The sequence below is a fragment of the Mercenaria mercenaria genome, chromosome 2 (genome assembly GCF_021730395.1).
Source record: "Mercenaria mercenaria strain notata chromosome 2, MADL_Memer_1, whole genome shotgun sequence".
In the NCBI taxonomy this organism is placed as follows: Eukaryota; Metazoa; Mollusca; class Bivalvia; order Venerida; family Veneridae; genus Mercenaria; species Mercenaria mercenaria.
Genome location: NC_069362.1, coordinates 33,454,131 through 33,467,087, shown reverse-complemented (window position 1 = coordinate 33,467,087; position 12,957 = coordinate 33,454,131). Strand labels below are relative to the sequence as shown.

The following is a 12,957-nucleotide window of genomic DNA, read 5'->3' as shown; positions in this document are numbered from 1 at the left end:
AAATATTGTCAGTTGAATGGTTAGTTTCTGGTTTGAGTAATGTATAGCCAGTTGGTTCACTATTCTGTTTAACATAATCTTCTATCAGTTAATCATTTTCTTAAATACAGAATGATTTTTCAGTGACTGCTTTGCATGGTTTTGTTGTGGTCAGTTGGTAAAATGTTTTACTGCATGTCTAGTATAGTGGCAGGGCTATGTATGATGATACAGAGGTTACATTTCTTACTTTAAGAATGTTCACTTACAGGGTTGTACTGCAGTGGTTGGGCTGGGCGTGGCCCAGTAGGTGTCATACTTGGGACAATGACAGATGGGTTTGAAGTAGGCAAACTGGTACTGAAAGACATAGAAGATGGCATGTTACAAGTAAACACAGGCAGAGATAATGCATTACAGTTACTGCAAGACAGAGGTGTGCAACACAGCAGTTGAAATAAGTTAAATATTCAGCCATTGTGTTGTTAACTTGCTTTTTACAATGGCATATACTTTAGAAATTCTTGAGTTGTATCTATTTAGTTATCTGTACACAAACATTTGTTCCAATTGCTTTCATAGAAGTATTGTTCATTAAACTGTTTTGGGTCTTTGCCTCATTTAGTTGCTGAACTGATCTATAGTTATTAATTACGTGATAGTACATTATCTTGTTTGTTTGTTTTAGGAGTGTCAGTTGTTTCATTCAAAGATTGGGAGAAAATTGACTGTGTGGAAACTGCAGACGGAGAAAAAAATGGAAAGCCTAGAGAAAAGATTGTAGAAACTGACAGATTAATAAACATTGCCAAAACTTAGAGTCTAGTGCGTGTGGTATATGTAGAAGATACTTGTCTGCTTTGCGGGTATATGGAGAAGAACAAAAAAAGTCAAATATTTTCAGGAGCATATAGCATGAGTGAAGATGAAAAAAAAAATCAGTTCGAGATAAAAGATATTCAGTATTCACAAAAACAAACAAAAGTTCTTTTTATTTCATGCTTAATTACATGTACATTGAAATACACATTTTGCAACAAAGTTTAATCTCAGCACGGCAAACAGATGCTTGTAAAAGAACACAACATCAAACGTCTTGTGACATTACGAAGATGCACAAAACATAAAGCTCCATTTCATTTTATTTTTTGCAGCATAATTCTTTGAAATTTTATTAAGTAAAGTTACTCGAATTGAGAAATATACTGTAAAGAAAAAAAAGCATGACACCAATTTTTGCAAAAAATTAGAAATTAATACAACGTGTACAAGTGTATCGGCAAAGCAATATCACATTTTATCTCTCAGATAGAAGGCAGTATTTCATCAATTTGCATATTTAACCTTTAGCATGCTAGATAAATTGTCGTCTGCTGGAAATGTCGTCTGCTAAAATTGTAAAGTTCATTCAATTTGCTCCAAAATTGGAAGAAATACTGTCAGAGTAGCAAACAGCTTGGAACCTGATCAGACGCCGATTTAATCGGCGTCTGATCTGGTTCCAAGCTGTTTGCAAAGGCTGTTAAATTCGCCTGCAGCAGGCTAAGGGTTAATAATAATAAATGTTATCAGTGCCACATTTAATGTTGTTAAAAATGTTGTTCTCCTATACCATATTGATTTTATGAAATATTTATTGTACTGTTAAAAAAAAACAAATTCAGTTAGTTTTCTAAAGTGCCTTTAATTTTACATGTAACATTATCAAAATTGCTCATTTATTTTTTAGAATACATAAGAGGATATATGTTTGTTTCAGTGAAAGATAAAAAAAATCACCTACTTAATGCAATATAAGTGCTATAGCAACCAGTGAAATTGTAAGATCTGAAACTACTGCTAGGATTTCTAAACCTTGTAAGGTGTTGTACAAAAGCTAGTTTTGTATATTGTAAGCATTTTCTTGTTGAATGAGTTTAAGAGAGTAATGGCCCCTTATATGTCGTTATTGGAGAGCATTTACATGTGTTGTTGTGGTGCTAAAACTATCGATATACATGTACTTACTATAGTATGAAATAGTATATAGCTCCTTTTGGTACCACCACATTATTTGGCATGCAGAAACCTTATCCAAAATTGACCATCACTGAAAGTTCATAGAATGAGTGCCTGTGGTCACCTGAGGTCTTGGTTTTGCTCCATGATTGAATAATCATTGGGCCTAGAACTGTCTAACTGTAGGATGATTGCTTTGGTCAACAGTTGACCCTTATTGCTTTAGGGTTCAAAGGTGAAGGTCACAGTGACTGTGAGAATGAAATGTATTTCAGATAATTTCCCTTTCCATTTTTTAAAAAAACAACAGTTACTTGTATCAAAAACATGATATGGTTTTAACTTTTCAACTTGTCTGTGCCCAAAGGCATCTTTATACTATGGGCGGATATAGCATATCAATTCACCTTTCGACTTAAATGAAGAGGCTTGAGTGACATGTATGTGATTTATGAAAAGCAATCCCGTTCTCTCTGTTAAGAAGTTTAAAAGACTTTATTACTGTGAGTAAGTTTAGATAATATTTTAATGTAATAAAATCAATATGCATTAAGCATGACTTAAAGAGTCTTCAAAGGTTTCTGCTTCTAGTTTCACTGGCATTTTGAAATGTACAGTGTTTGTTACTTATTATTTGAATTATGCAGAATAAAGAAGATCTTCATAAAGAACATTTTTGCAGAAGCAGTAGTCAGATACAAATTAAATAGGTTATTTGAACTTCACTTTACAATTGCAGGCAATTTGGTATTCTATATTGTTCGGTTTATCTGTTGTGAAGATATGTGCAATAAAATGAAAGTTATATTGTGTCTTGTTTCTTTCATTATTCTTACTTGTGTCTGTATCTCTGAAACTTTGCTGTCTCCAACACCTTTAAAAGATTTACTAAAAGATTTACTAAAAGATTTACATATACTGTCAAAAGTCTAAAACAGCAGCATGTCAGGATAAAGTCAAAAGTCTGGTTTTCAGAGCATTCTGTTTTTGCACAGATTTGTATGAGGCGTTACATATTTCCATTCTGATTTATCTTATTTGCAGTTATTAAGTTTAATGGCTTATACTATTTAGCTTGCCTGTACCAAGTAAATAGAGGGATATCCTACTTGTTCTGGCGTTGGCATCCACGTCCAAACCTTTGGTAAAGTTTTGATGCACTTTATCTGTTTTATTACTTCAGATGATGGATTTGCTTCAAACTTAAAGAAGTTTTTCCTCCTCTTTTGACTCAAGGGCCATAACTCTTGCACCAATGCTTCATGAATTATGTCCCCTATTTACTTAAAATTTCAGCTTAATTTTGATGCACTTGGCTATATCTTTCTTATTACTCATTTGGTTTGATTTAAATTTCAGGTTTTAAGTTTTAGGCACTTCACACTATTTCTGATATTACTAGCTGAATTTGATCGAAACTTGTAATGTTTGTTCCACATCATCACCCATAGCAAAAAACATGAAGTCTATAACCTGGCACCAATTTTTAATGGATTATGCCACTTTTTTACTATCTATGCTCCTTTCTCCATTTTTTTATTCACCTTAATAACTTGAATGAAATTTCAATTCAATATTAGCATTGACTTTGGAGAGAACAGTTCACAATTTTTGTGCCCCCACCACTGAGTGGAGGGAGCATACAGATTTGGTCTTGTCCGTGTTTCTGTCCGTGCATCCCTCTGAAGTTTATGATGCATCTAGTTCCAAAAGTATCTGATATAAATTGATGAAACCTTGCACGAATCTTTATCGTGATATGAACTTATGCACATTCTATTTTCTGTCTGGCTTCGCCCCAAATTTCTAGAGATTTTAAAGGCCCCAGAAATAGTAAAAAATGCACATTTTCACTTGTGAGGCACCTAGCTTTAAAAATATTTGATATAGATCATCATCATCATCATCTTCAGTAATCGCCTCACTCTAGAAGAGTATACTAGGTTTTTGATTAAAATACAGTACATGCACAGCCGCAAAGTACAACTATTTACATATAAAAGACTAAAAGTCTCTCTTTGTACGCAGTTTAAAGAACTGATAAAATGAAGACTGGCATTTAAAATGTGTTGATATTTCTTAGACCAGCCTTAAAGCCCTCTAGTGTAGGCTGATTTACGGCACATTAAGACGGGCAGTTCCGAAGGACAACAGTGTCTTGTAAGAAGCTGTGTTGGTAGGCAGATTTGCTACAGGAGAAGATTTGGTTGTACTGTTGATTGTGGATTCTGGCTGATTTTGATTGCTGTAGAGGAGGATAAGGAATAATATCGACAAGATTATGCCTAATTTTGTACAACATGGTTACTCTGGACATACTGTGTCTGTGCTGAAGTGTGTCTCACTGGAGTTCATGGAGCTTATTGGAGACTTAACTTGTTTGCTGGTAGTCATTTTTGACAAACCTTGCAGCTCTTCGCTGAATCATCTCCAGCTGGCTGACATGGCTGTCAGCGTATGGGGACCACACAGTGGAAGCATACTCCACAGTGGGACGGAGGTATGTATTGTAGGTTGTTGCTTTGGATTGATTTTTCAAAATTTTAATCAATGATGATACAAAAAGAGTGCAATAGCCCCCATTATTCTTCCAATACAGTGCTTTAGGATACAGCCGATCTTTGGGTATAGAGGATATGAAGATAAATCAGTATGTATGTAAAATAACAACAGCAAGTTCAAAACATTTGATAATTTAATAGAACCCGAAGGAAAACATGATCACTTTTAAACTCTCATATATGTCCCCAACCCTGAGTGACTGCTAATTGTATAAATAAATATTTACAAAAAAAACACATGATTATGGCAACTTTATGGTCAACTATTCACAGTAACCATATACACCGGTAAATGTAACAGTACATAATAGAAGGCCTACATGTATATCGATTACCAGACCTGTGACTCCAGACCTCTAGACTCAGGGTTACTGGACTCTAGCCACTTCCTTTTCCTTTTGAACGCATTTGTCGAGAGGGATAAGACGCTTTCCTACTGAGGTGAAGGCCCCTGGTTCAATTCCTGGCTACTCCAATTGCTTGTGTCCTTGGGAAAGGCACTTTATCACGATAACCTCAGTCAACCCAGCTGTAAATGGGTACCAGCAAATTGCTGGGGGTAAGGTATAATTGGTTTTAACTGTTCTTAATATAGGGTTGATCAAACACTCTACAGAGCTTATGTTAATTGATTCACAAAGGGTAAATAAAACTTACCTTTCTGAAACTAAAAACTACCAAACAGTATATTGTATCAATAGATATATTTTCTTTGAGTTGGAAAGCAGGGGAACTATTGATATCTATACCTGTGGTCGAGCAAAAAAAAATGTTATGAATTTTGATTGTGATTCTGACAGTTCAGCACGTGGTTTTATTGACAAGCGATACAAATAGAGCGTAAAGAGATATTTTTATCAACCAATGAAACGATAGAACTGTCAATTTCCATTTTGACAGCGCTTGATGGACTAATCAGCCAATGTTTACAATAACAATTTTATCAAATTCTTTTGCACATCTGTTTAGTCTTCCTTTGATTTTAATGGATTAATATAAATCGTGTATAATGCGCCGGAAATTTTCTAAGGGAAAAGGGAATAAGGTCATTAACAAGTCATCGAATACGCAAAAAGAGTAAGTGCAAGCTTCCGTTTCATCTTGATCAGATTCAGACGCTGAAAACTAACTTGGAAGTTTGTTATTTCCTATAATTTTCTTTTCACCCTCTTGTATTGAAAAAAGGTATTGTTAAGGTTATCATTATAGCAACAAAATACTAGTCATTCCTGATTTTATGGTTTTAGACAAACAAGATGCGTATTCGAAATAATGATATCGGTTCGCACCCGATCAAACTCGCACCCTAGTCGCCGGTGGTCTTATCTATTTGGATTGCTCTTTCAAAAAGATTTTGTTTTTAATATATCATTGATAAATATGCTATGTTTTCTGGCTTACAGCAAAACTGCTTCCATTAAATTGTGATTGAGTGTATGTGTAGTCCAAGGAATAGGACGTGACAGCATGTTAAATTTTGACTGTCGCTGTTCGGTTCCGTCATGTCCAAACTTATTCTGCATATTTCTGTCAGGAAATCCCTAATGAAATCCATCGGGAATATTTACTGTAACATTTACAATGTATTTGTAATGATTACATGTCAGATAACATGAATTTATGGGCATTAAAGCATAACATTGCAGTTGCCTTGCTGACATTTTTTGTGTTTTGTTTCTGCAATTTTAGTGTCATTGGCAGTCCGCAGTGTATTGAAACTTGTCAGGGTAGATATCTCCTCGCACCTGTTTACACATATTTCCGAAGATTTAAGTCACTTTTTTAAAATTATGAGTTATATTCAACCCATTAGAAGTTTCTACATAATTATAATATTAATGTTTAGTTTATTGAAGCAAGTAAGTTTGATCAGTATTTTATGACTTTTATGGATTTTTTTAAGTCTCCGTTTTTCTAACAGTAAAATGCAGATATGGGTAAGGCTTAATGGAGAGATGACAAGTCATCCCGATAAGCCAGATAAATAAGGCTGGTGTAAGTGGGAATACAGTAGCCTACTGAATCAGTGAATGTGTAACTGAGTCAGTTTAACAGGATGTGGTCAGCGTGTTAACTTTTATACTGATTCTATTAACATTGATATGAATCTTTTTTTTGGCAGGGGCTTAGGAAGGCGTTGGATATTGTGGCCCCGATGTGTGCATGAGTAGGTCTTGAGCCATTGCCCAGCCCTCAAACATCATGTCATTATAGTTATTGAATATTTCAGCTGCTTTACACAAGCTAAATATATGTGTTTTTAAATGCCTTCAGAATCCATCGGACTGCAATTTATTTTAAGGCCATATTTTGGATACATTTTTAGTGGGAGCCCCCCCCCCCCCCCCCCCCCCCCGCTTACACCATATTTAGAGAGATTTTCTCCCTGAGCCCCTATTCTCCTCTGCTGGGCATGCTTTTCAAAGCTATAAAAACTATATATTTTAAAACTTGTTGTTTTTATTATCATAAATAATCACATGGAAAGGTTCACAGCAGTTTTGGCTATTATTTTTTTTTTTGGTTCTAAAGTTGGCTATTATTTTATGGAGGCCAATATGAGCACTGCATCGGCAAGGCCAACTACTCCGGAAGCTTATTAGTTTGAACTAGTTGCAGTTACTTTCTCTGTCCCTACTATGCCATTTTTATGAAAGTGAAAGCAGAAATTTTATCAAAGACTGATTTACAACATTTGATTAAAGAATTTGTTAATACCAGCTGATTTAAGAACAAGGCATGGATATGGTAACATGTACAGCTTCAGACACATTGGCACTTTCAAAGATTCCTATAAATATACATTTTTCCCTAGAACAGTAGGTCAGTGGAACATGTTGCCTGCTGTCACACATTCAGCAGCCTTAGTTGACTCCAAGTCCAAAGTCTTGTCACTGTGCCTGTCCTAATCTCTTTAAACAGCAGCCAGTGTACAAAGTTTTAATTATGTAAAATTTGGAAAGTTTTATTGTTTTGGCACATGTACAAATTTGATGTATGTAAAAACACCGTAAAATTTTATTTAGGGCCTACACATAATCTTCAGTTATGAAGGAGTGTAGTAATTTGAAGAATAAGATGCCCTAAAGGACCAAACTGAACAAAACGTTCCAGTACATGCCGACAGTAGCAGTCAACATTATAGAAATATTTCTAAACAAACTAGTCTACATGACATTGTATGACAGTGTTTTCTACTTACAGACTGTGTAGCTTTTTACATTGCGTTTTGCTGCAATTTTTAAAGCATTTGAGTAAAATGATTTTTCTTCAATATGCTAATATTCTTTAATATTTTTGCATTTCTGCCAATAGTTCTGGATACTTCTTATCTATTTTCTAATTAATTTCAGTTAAACACACGTCAGTTTCAATTGTCACCCTTTAAATGTATACCTTTAACTCTGTTTATATGTTGATGTAATCTGCATTCTCCTTGCAAACAAATGCAGCATTAGCCTTTCAAAGTTGGAGCCGCCATTTCTCTTCATAGTTGGAGCCGCAAGTTGGGTCCCATTTTGTACCGCAACTTGACAAAATATTAGGGCTGTGGACCTGTCGTTGGCTTTTTCGGCCCGTGCTCCTGCAATACTAGTTGGACATAATTTTTCTGACCATGTTGCCCAGGGCAAGTCGGACTGTAAAATATTTCCTTTGGACACATAGAACTAATAGCATATATGGTTTCAGTGTGATCATGAGAGGTAATGATAAGTGCAAAACCCATCATGCCCTTCAGCACTGGCTATTTAAAGAATAAAAAAAGTTAAATGGACCCATCTGGGCACGATTTTTAACTCTGTAGAGGCTCAGTAGAGTACATGCCCATAAGGCAACTTCAACTATTATTTTACTGGCCCGAACCCAAAATATGAATTATGTCCCTTTTATACTTATTTAAAGTTTTAATACACTAAATATCTCTTGTATAACTAAATATATTTGACAGAGACTTAAGCTATTTTCTAATATCTTCATCCATACACTCCAGTGACAGCTTCAGCTTCCTCAGATGTGCACAGTTTCACTATTCAGTATCAAAATAGTTGAGTGCATTATCTTGTGCGACAGCTCTTGTGTAGACAAGTTACAAAATGTCCACTGGAGAATTTTTAAGTTGTATGTATATTGAAGATGTAGATTGTTTCTGGCAAAAAAAGAGGCAAATGACTTTCAGCCCAAGGGGAGGACTTGAATTTTGCTTCACTAATCAAGAATGATTTTCTTGATTAAGAACTCGGTAGTTTTGGTGCATGTTCTTTGCAGAATTATTTTTATGCCCCCGAAGGAAGGCATATAGTTTTTGAACCGTCTGTCGGTCTGTCAGTCTGTCGGTCTGTCCGCAATTTTCGTGTCCGGTCCATATCTTTGTCATCGATGGATGGATTTTCAAATAACTTGGCATGAATGTGTACCACAGTAAGACGACGTGTGGCGCGCAAAACCCAGGCCCGTAGCTCAAAGGTCAAGGTCACACTTAGACGTTAAAGGTCATTTTTCATGATAGTGCATTCGTGTCCGGTCCATATCTTTTGTCATCCATTGATGGATTTTCAAATAACTTGGCATGAATGTGTACCACAGTAAGACGACGTGTCACGCGCAAGACCCAGGTCCGTAGCTCAAAGGTCAAGGTCACACTTAGACGTTAAAGGTCATTTTTCATGATAGTGCATTCGTGTCCGGTCCATATATTTGTCATCCATGGATGGATTTTCAAATAACTTGGCATGAATGTGTACCACAGTAAGACGACATGTCGCGCGCAAGACCCAGGTCCGTAGTTCAAAGGTCAAGGTCACACTTAGACTTTAAAGGTCATATTTCATGATAGTGCATTGATGGGCGTGTCCGGTCCATATCTTTGTCATTCATGCATGGATTTTAAAATTATTGGGCATGAATGTGTACCACAGTAAGACGACGTGTCGCGCGCAAGACCCAGGTCCGTAGGTCAAAGGTCCTTAACTCTAACATCGGCCATAACTATTCATTCAAAGTGCCAGAGGGGGCATGTGTCATCCTATGGAGACAGCTCTTGTTTCATCATAATGTTGATAAAAGAAGACATGAATTGAAATAAGTCACGGTATTATTAAATATGTTTACTAAAATGTTTCACTGGTAATGGACAATGTCCCTCAAAATGGACATTGCAATCCCTTGTCCTTTCTTTGGTGGCAGAAAGTGATTCTCAGCCTCCTTTTTCATCTAATCATACATAAATTCAGAATATTTAAAAGTATAATTAATCAAAATTGTAATAGGAACTGAATATAAAATATTTGATGTTTGCGATGTGTTGTATGAAATTCCATCCAGAAAATTGGAAGTCAGGTATACTGCAGACAGTATTGATTGTGAACTATAATAGGATTGCTTCTCATCAATAAAATTTCTCTAGCTGCTACAACATTATTTTTTTTGTTTCCTTTCATAATAAATTAATAAAAATTATTCAGGCACAACTTTCATTACAAAGTCATATGATTCTTGATTCTTGTCTCGTATTTAGTTGTGGTTGGTTTTTTGTTGTTGTTGTTGTTTTTTGTTGTTGTTGTTTTTTTGCTGTTACTGATTAGTTTAAGTTTGCAGTTCTCAAAATCCTTTATCTCTGCGCCATAAAAATAACAAGATTTTCATTTTCATATACATCCCTCATATAGCTCACATAATAGCTTCCTGGTTTGATGACCGTGTTACAGCCTTTAGAATTTTTTATTGTAACTGTTTAATTGTAGAATATATTTGTGACAGGTATTGTCTTCAAGCATGTCATGTGTATTCAAGTTTTTGATATGTATGTTGCCCAGAAGCTTTTTGTATCAATATCATTGATGTCACTGATCAATACAAACTGATCTGTCAGCTACATTTGCATTGTAGAGCTGCTTAAAAAATATAAAAACAGCGGCAGGATGCCTGCAAAATGTTTGAGAACTTTGAATATTTAAAGAAATGGCTGAAGGTAACAATTTGTCATTACATTTCAGAGAGACAAAGACTATAGAAAAGACAACATGTGTGATACAGAGAACACCTAGCAAAACTGCACAGCATTACCTACATGATGAAATATGGGATATGTAAGCTTTCTATTTTTTTTAAAAATTGATGAGCACCATTGTTCAGGTTTAGAGGGTTGGGCATGCAGTATTGCCTAGAAACTGCCAACAGTATGAGTTATAATAGTGTAAAATATTTTTAGTGTTTGAAATAGTTTTTGTTCATGGTATTGTTGTCGTTTTTTTTTTCAACTTTGTTGAGCCAGCTTTAAGTTCCTAATGTTTAATGACTATTATAAGTCTGTAAAAAATTTGTTTAAAACAAGACGCTGGTAAACATTTACAAACACTAACCTATGCTTCATTCAGCATTTATCTAATTCCAATTAGCACCATAGGATACAATGTCTGTTATAAAAATTACTTAGCTCATGTCAATGAAAATTTGAAGAAGTTTAAACTTCTTTTAGCCTCCTCCCCACTGTAAGTGTTTCACTCACATGCACTATACATTTTTGTGTAACAATTTGGCAAAAAATACTTTTATAATAATGTATCAATATTTGCTTTAAAGCTGAACTGAAATTAAAGCTAACAAAATGTTTGATCCGATTTTCAAATTCATGATTTACTTAGTATGACCAAGTTGACTTGATGTTGCATAAAAGTGATCAAAAACTTTTAAACATACTACAAATCAAACTGTTGTTTAAATGTTTTTATTTATAAAGCCAAGGGTATAATTCATTAACATTTTTATATGAAAGAGCAGTAAATATGGCTTCAAAAGAGATTCAGGTATAAAGTTGTGGAAGAAAAAAACTTTTTGAGTCCTTTGATATTGTAGTAGTGTGTATATAATGTATATAATTTGTCTATGATATGTCCGATTAGCTCAGTTGGTAAAGCATCTAACTTGCAAGCAGAAGGTCGCAGGTTCGAGTCCTGTATCGGGCTGCACATTTTTCTGCTCCTATTACATTGGTGCCGTGAGTGTGGTGGCTAGCCTTGGAATCCTAGAGCTAGGGTGAAGCAATGACTGGGTTAGTCAAAATAATCTGAGTTTGTCGTTAAAAAAAGGAGGGAGGAATGTAGCAGTGTGTATATAATGTATATAATTTGTCTATGATATCGATTGTCCGATTAGCTCAGTTGGTAGAGCATCTGACTTGCAAGCAGAAGGTCGCAGGTTCGAGTCCTGTATCGGGCTGCACATTTTTCCGCTCCTATTACAATATGAACCTTTAGCAGATACATTGTTGTGTAAATAAAACACAAATTATTGGCCTATGATTTCTTTCTGTTTCCTTTAGTCAGTTAAGTAAAGTGGCACAATCCTTTGCCTGGAAAGTACCATGTCAGAAAGGTCTTTACATATGAAAGTAGAAGAGGAAATTTTGGCTGGATTTGTTGTATCCATTTAATCCTAATGATATTTCAAAATCTAGCATGGATTCATTGAAATATTTCCCTGAAAAATATGAATTTACCTTCTAGTTGAATAATCAAAGGAAAACAGCTTGCCCCATTCTTCGCTTTTGACTGTTAAAGCATAAAGTAAACATCACAGAAAGTAATCTGCATATGGAAAAGTCATTAAACTGGTTATAAAGCTGAAGGGGAAATGTGATTGAAGCATTTTGTAAATCCCGCCAGAAGATTGTTAACATTCATCAAAATCACTCAGTTGTGCAACATATTTATGGTTTGTTGATCACCTCTTGTTCTCATCTACAAGCAGAGTTTTAAAGCTAGAGTAGGCCAGGTTTTTGCCTTAGGATAAATTATATACAATATAGGTAATCAGATGTAAATAAATGTTGATGTGCCTTGAAAATTGAACGGTTTCTTTAATTGAATACAATTTCATGATGTTTAAAAGAAATGGAATTACTAGTTATTGCATAAAACTGGAGGATTATTTTCTGAATGAGAGTATAAGAGTAATTTACCCCTGAACTGCAGACGTTCAGGTCAAGCATTACCTAATTAAGAAAAGTGGGCGGACCAGGTAGGTGTTTTATGTTTTGAGAGATCTTAGAGATAAAAGTCGGGACATTTTCTTGTTTGGTGAATGGTTCAAAATGACAAGTTGGGACATGAGATCGTAAGTTACCGAGAGAGATGGTTTGACCACACCTGATGATTACAGACAGAAGTAATTAGTAAATGAGACAAGAGATAGGAAATCAAATGATTATATACAAAATTAGCAATGTTTCTATAAAACAGCGTGAAACACTTTCAAAGATCCATCAGTAAAAAGATTCATCAGTAAATTATATATCTTTCTAAAGATAAGATAAGATTTATTTTGAGTCAGCAAAACAACAACAAATAAACATAAGCTCTTATGAGCTTTTACAACCAACTAGAAATCTTATTTAAATGTTTCTTTTACCTGCTTTACAATT

The 12,957-nt window shown here is 34.9% G+C and overlaps 2 protein-coding genes across 12 annotated transcripts in view; both read left to right on the top strand.

Annotated features, from left to right (window-relative positions):
* LOC123563669 (NADPH:adrenodoxin oxidoreductase, mitochondrial-like) overlaps positions 1-2,784 on the top strand; it is a 38,620-nt gene extending 35,836 nt beyond the window's left edge. For all 3 annotated transcript variants that reach the window (XM_053534553.1, XM_045356601.2, XM_053534546.1), the window contains exons 11-12: positions 251-415; positions 668-2,784. In XM_053534553.1, the coding sequence (XP_053390528.1) occupies positions 251-415; positions 668-798 (296 nt within the window). In that variant the 3' untranslated portion in view covers positions 799-2,784. The remainder of the gene's footprint in view (positions 1-250; positions 416-667) is intronic.
* Positions 2,785-5,419: 2,635 nt separating this feature from the next.
* The window catches only part of LOC123563667 (SUN domain-containing protein 2-like), a 32,873-nt gene continuing 25,335 nt past the window's right edge, over positions 5,420-12,957 (top strand). For 3 of the 9 annotated variants that reach the window (XM_045356591.2, XM_045356590.2, XM_045356589.2), the window contains exons 1-2: positions 5,420-5,615; positions 10,532-10,624. In XM_045356591.2, coding sequence (XP_045212526.2) covers positions 5,548-5,615; positions 10,532-10,624 — 161 coding nt within the window. In that variant the 5' untranslated portion in view covers positions 5,420-5,547. Of the gene's footprint in view, positions 5,616-5,638; positions 5,724-10,531; positions 10,625-12,222; positions 12,343-12,362; positions 12,555-12,957 lie in introns of those variants that run through there. The other 6 variants (XM_045356593.2, XM_053534506.1, XM_045356596.2 and 3 more) reach the window with 4 other exon arrangements.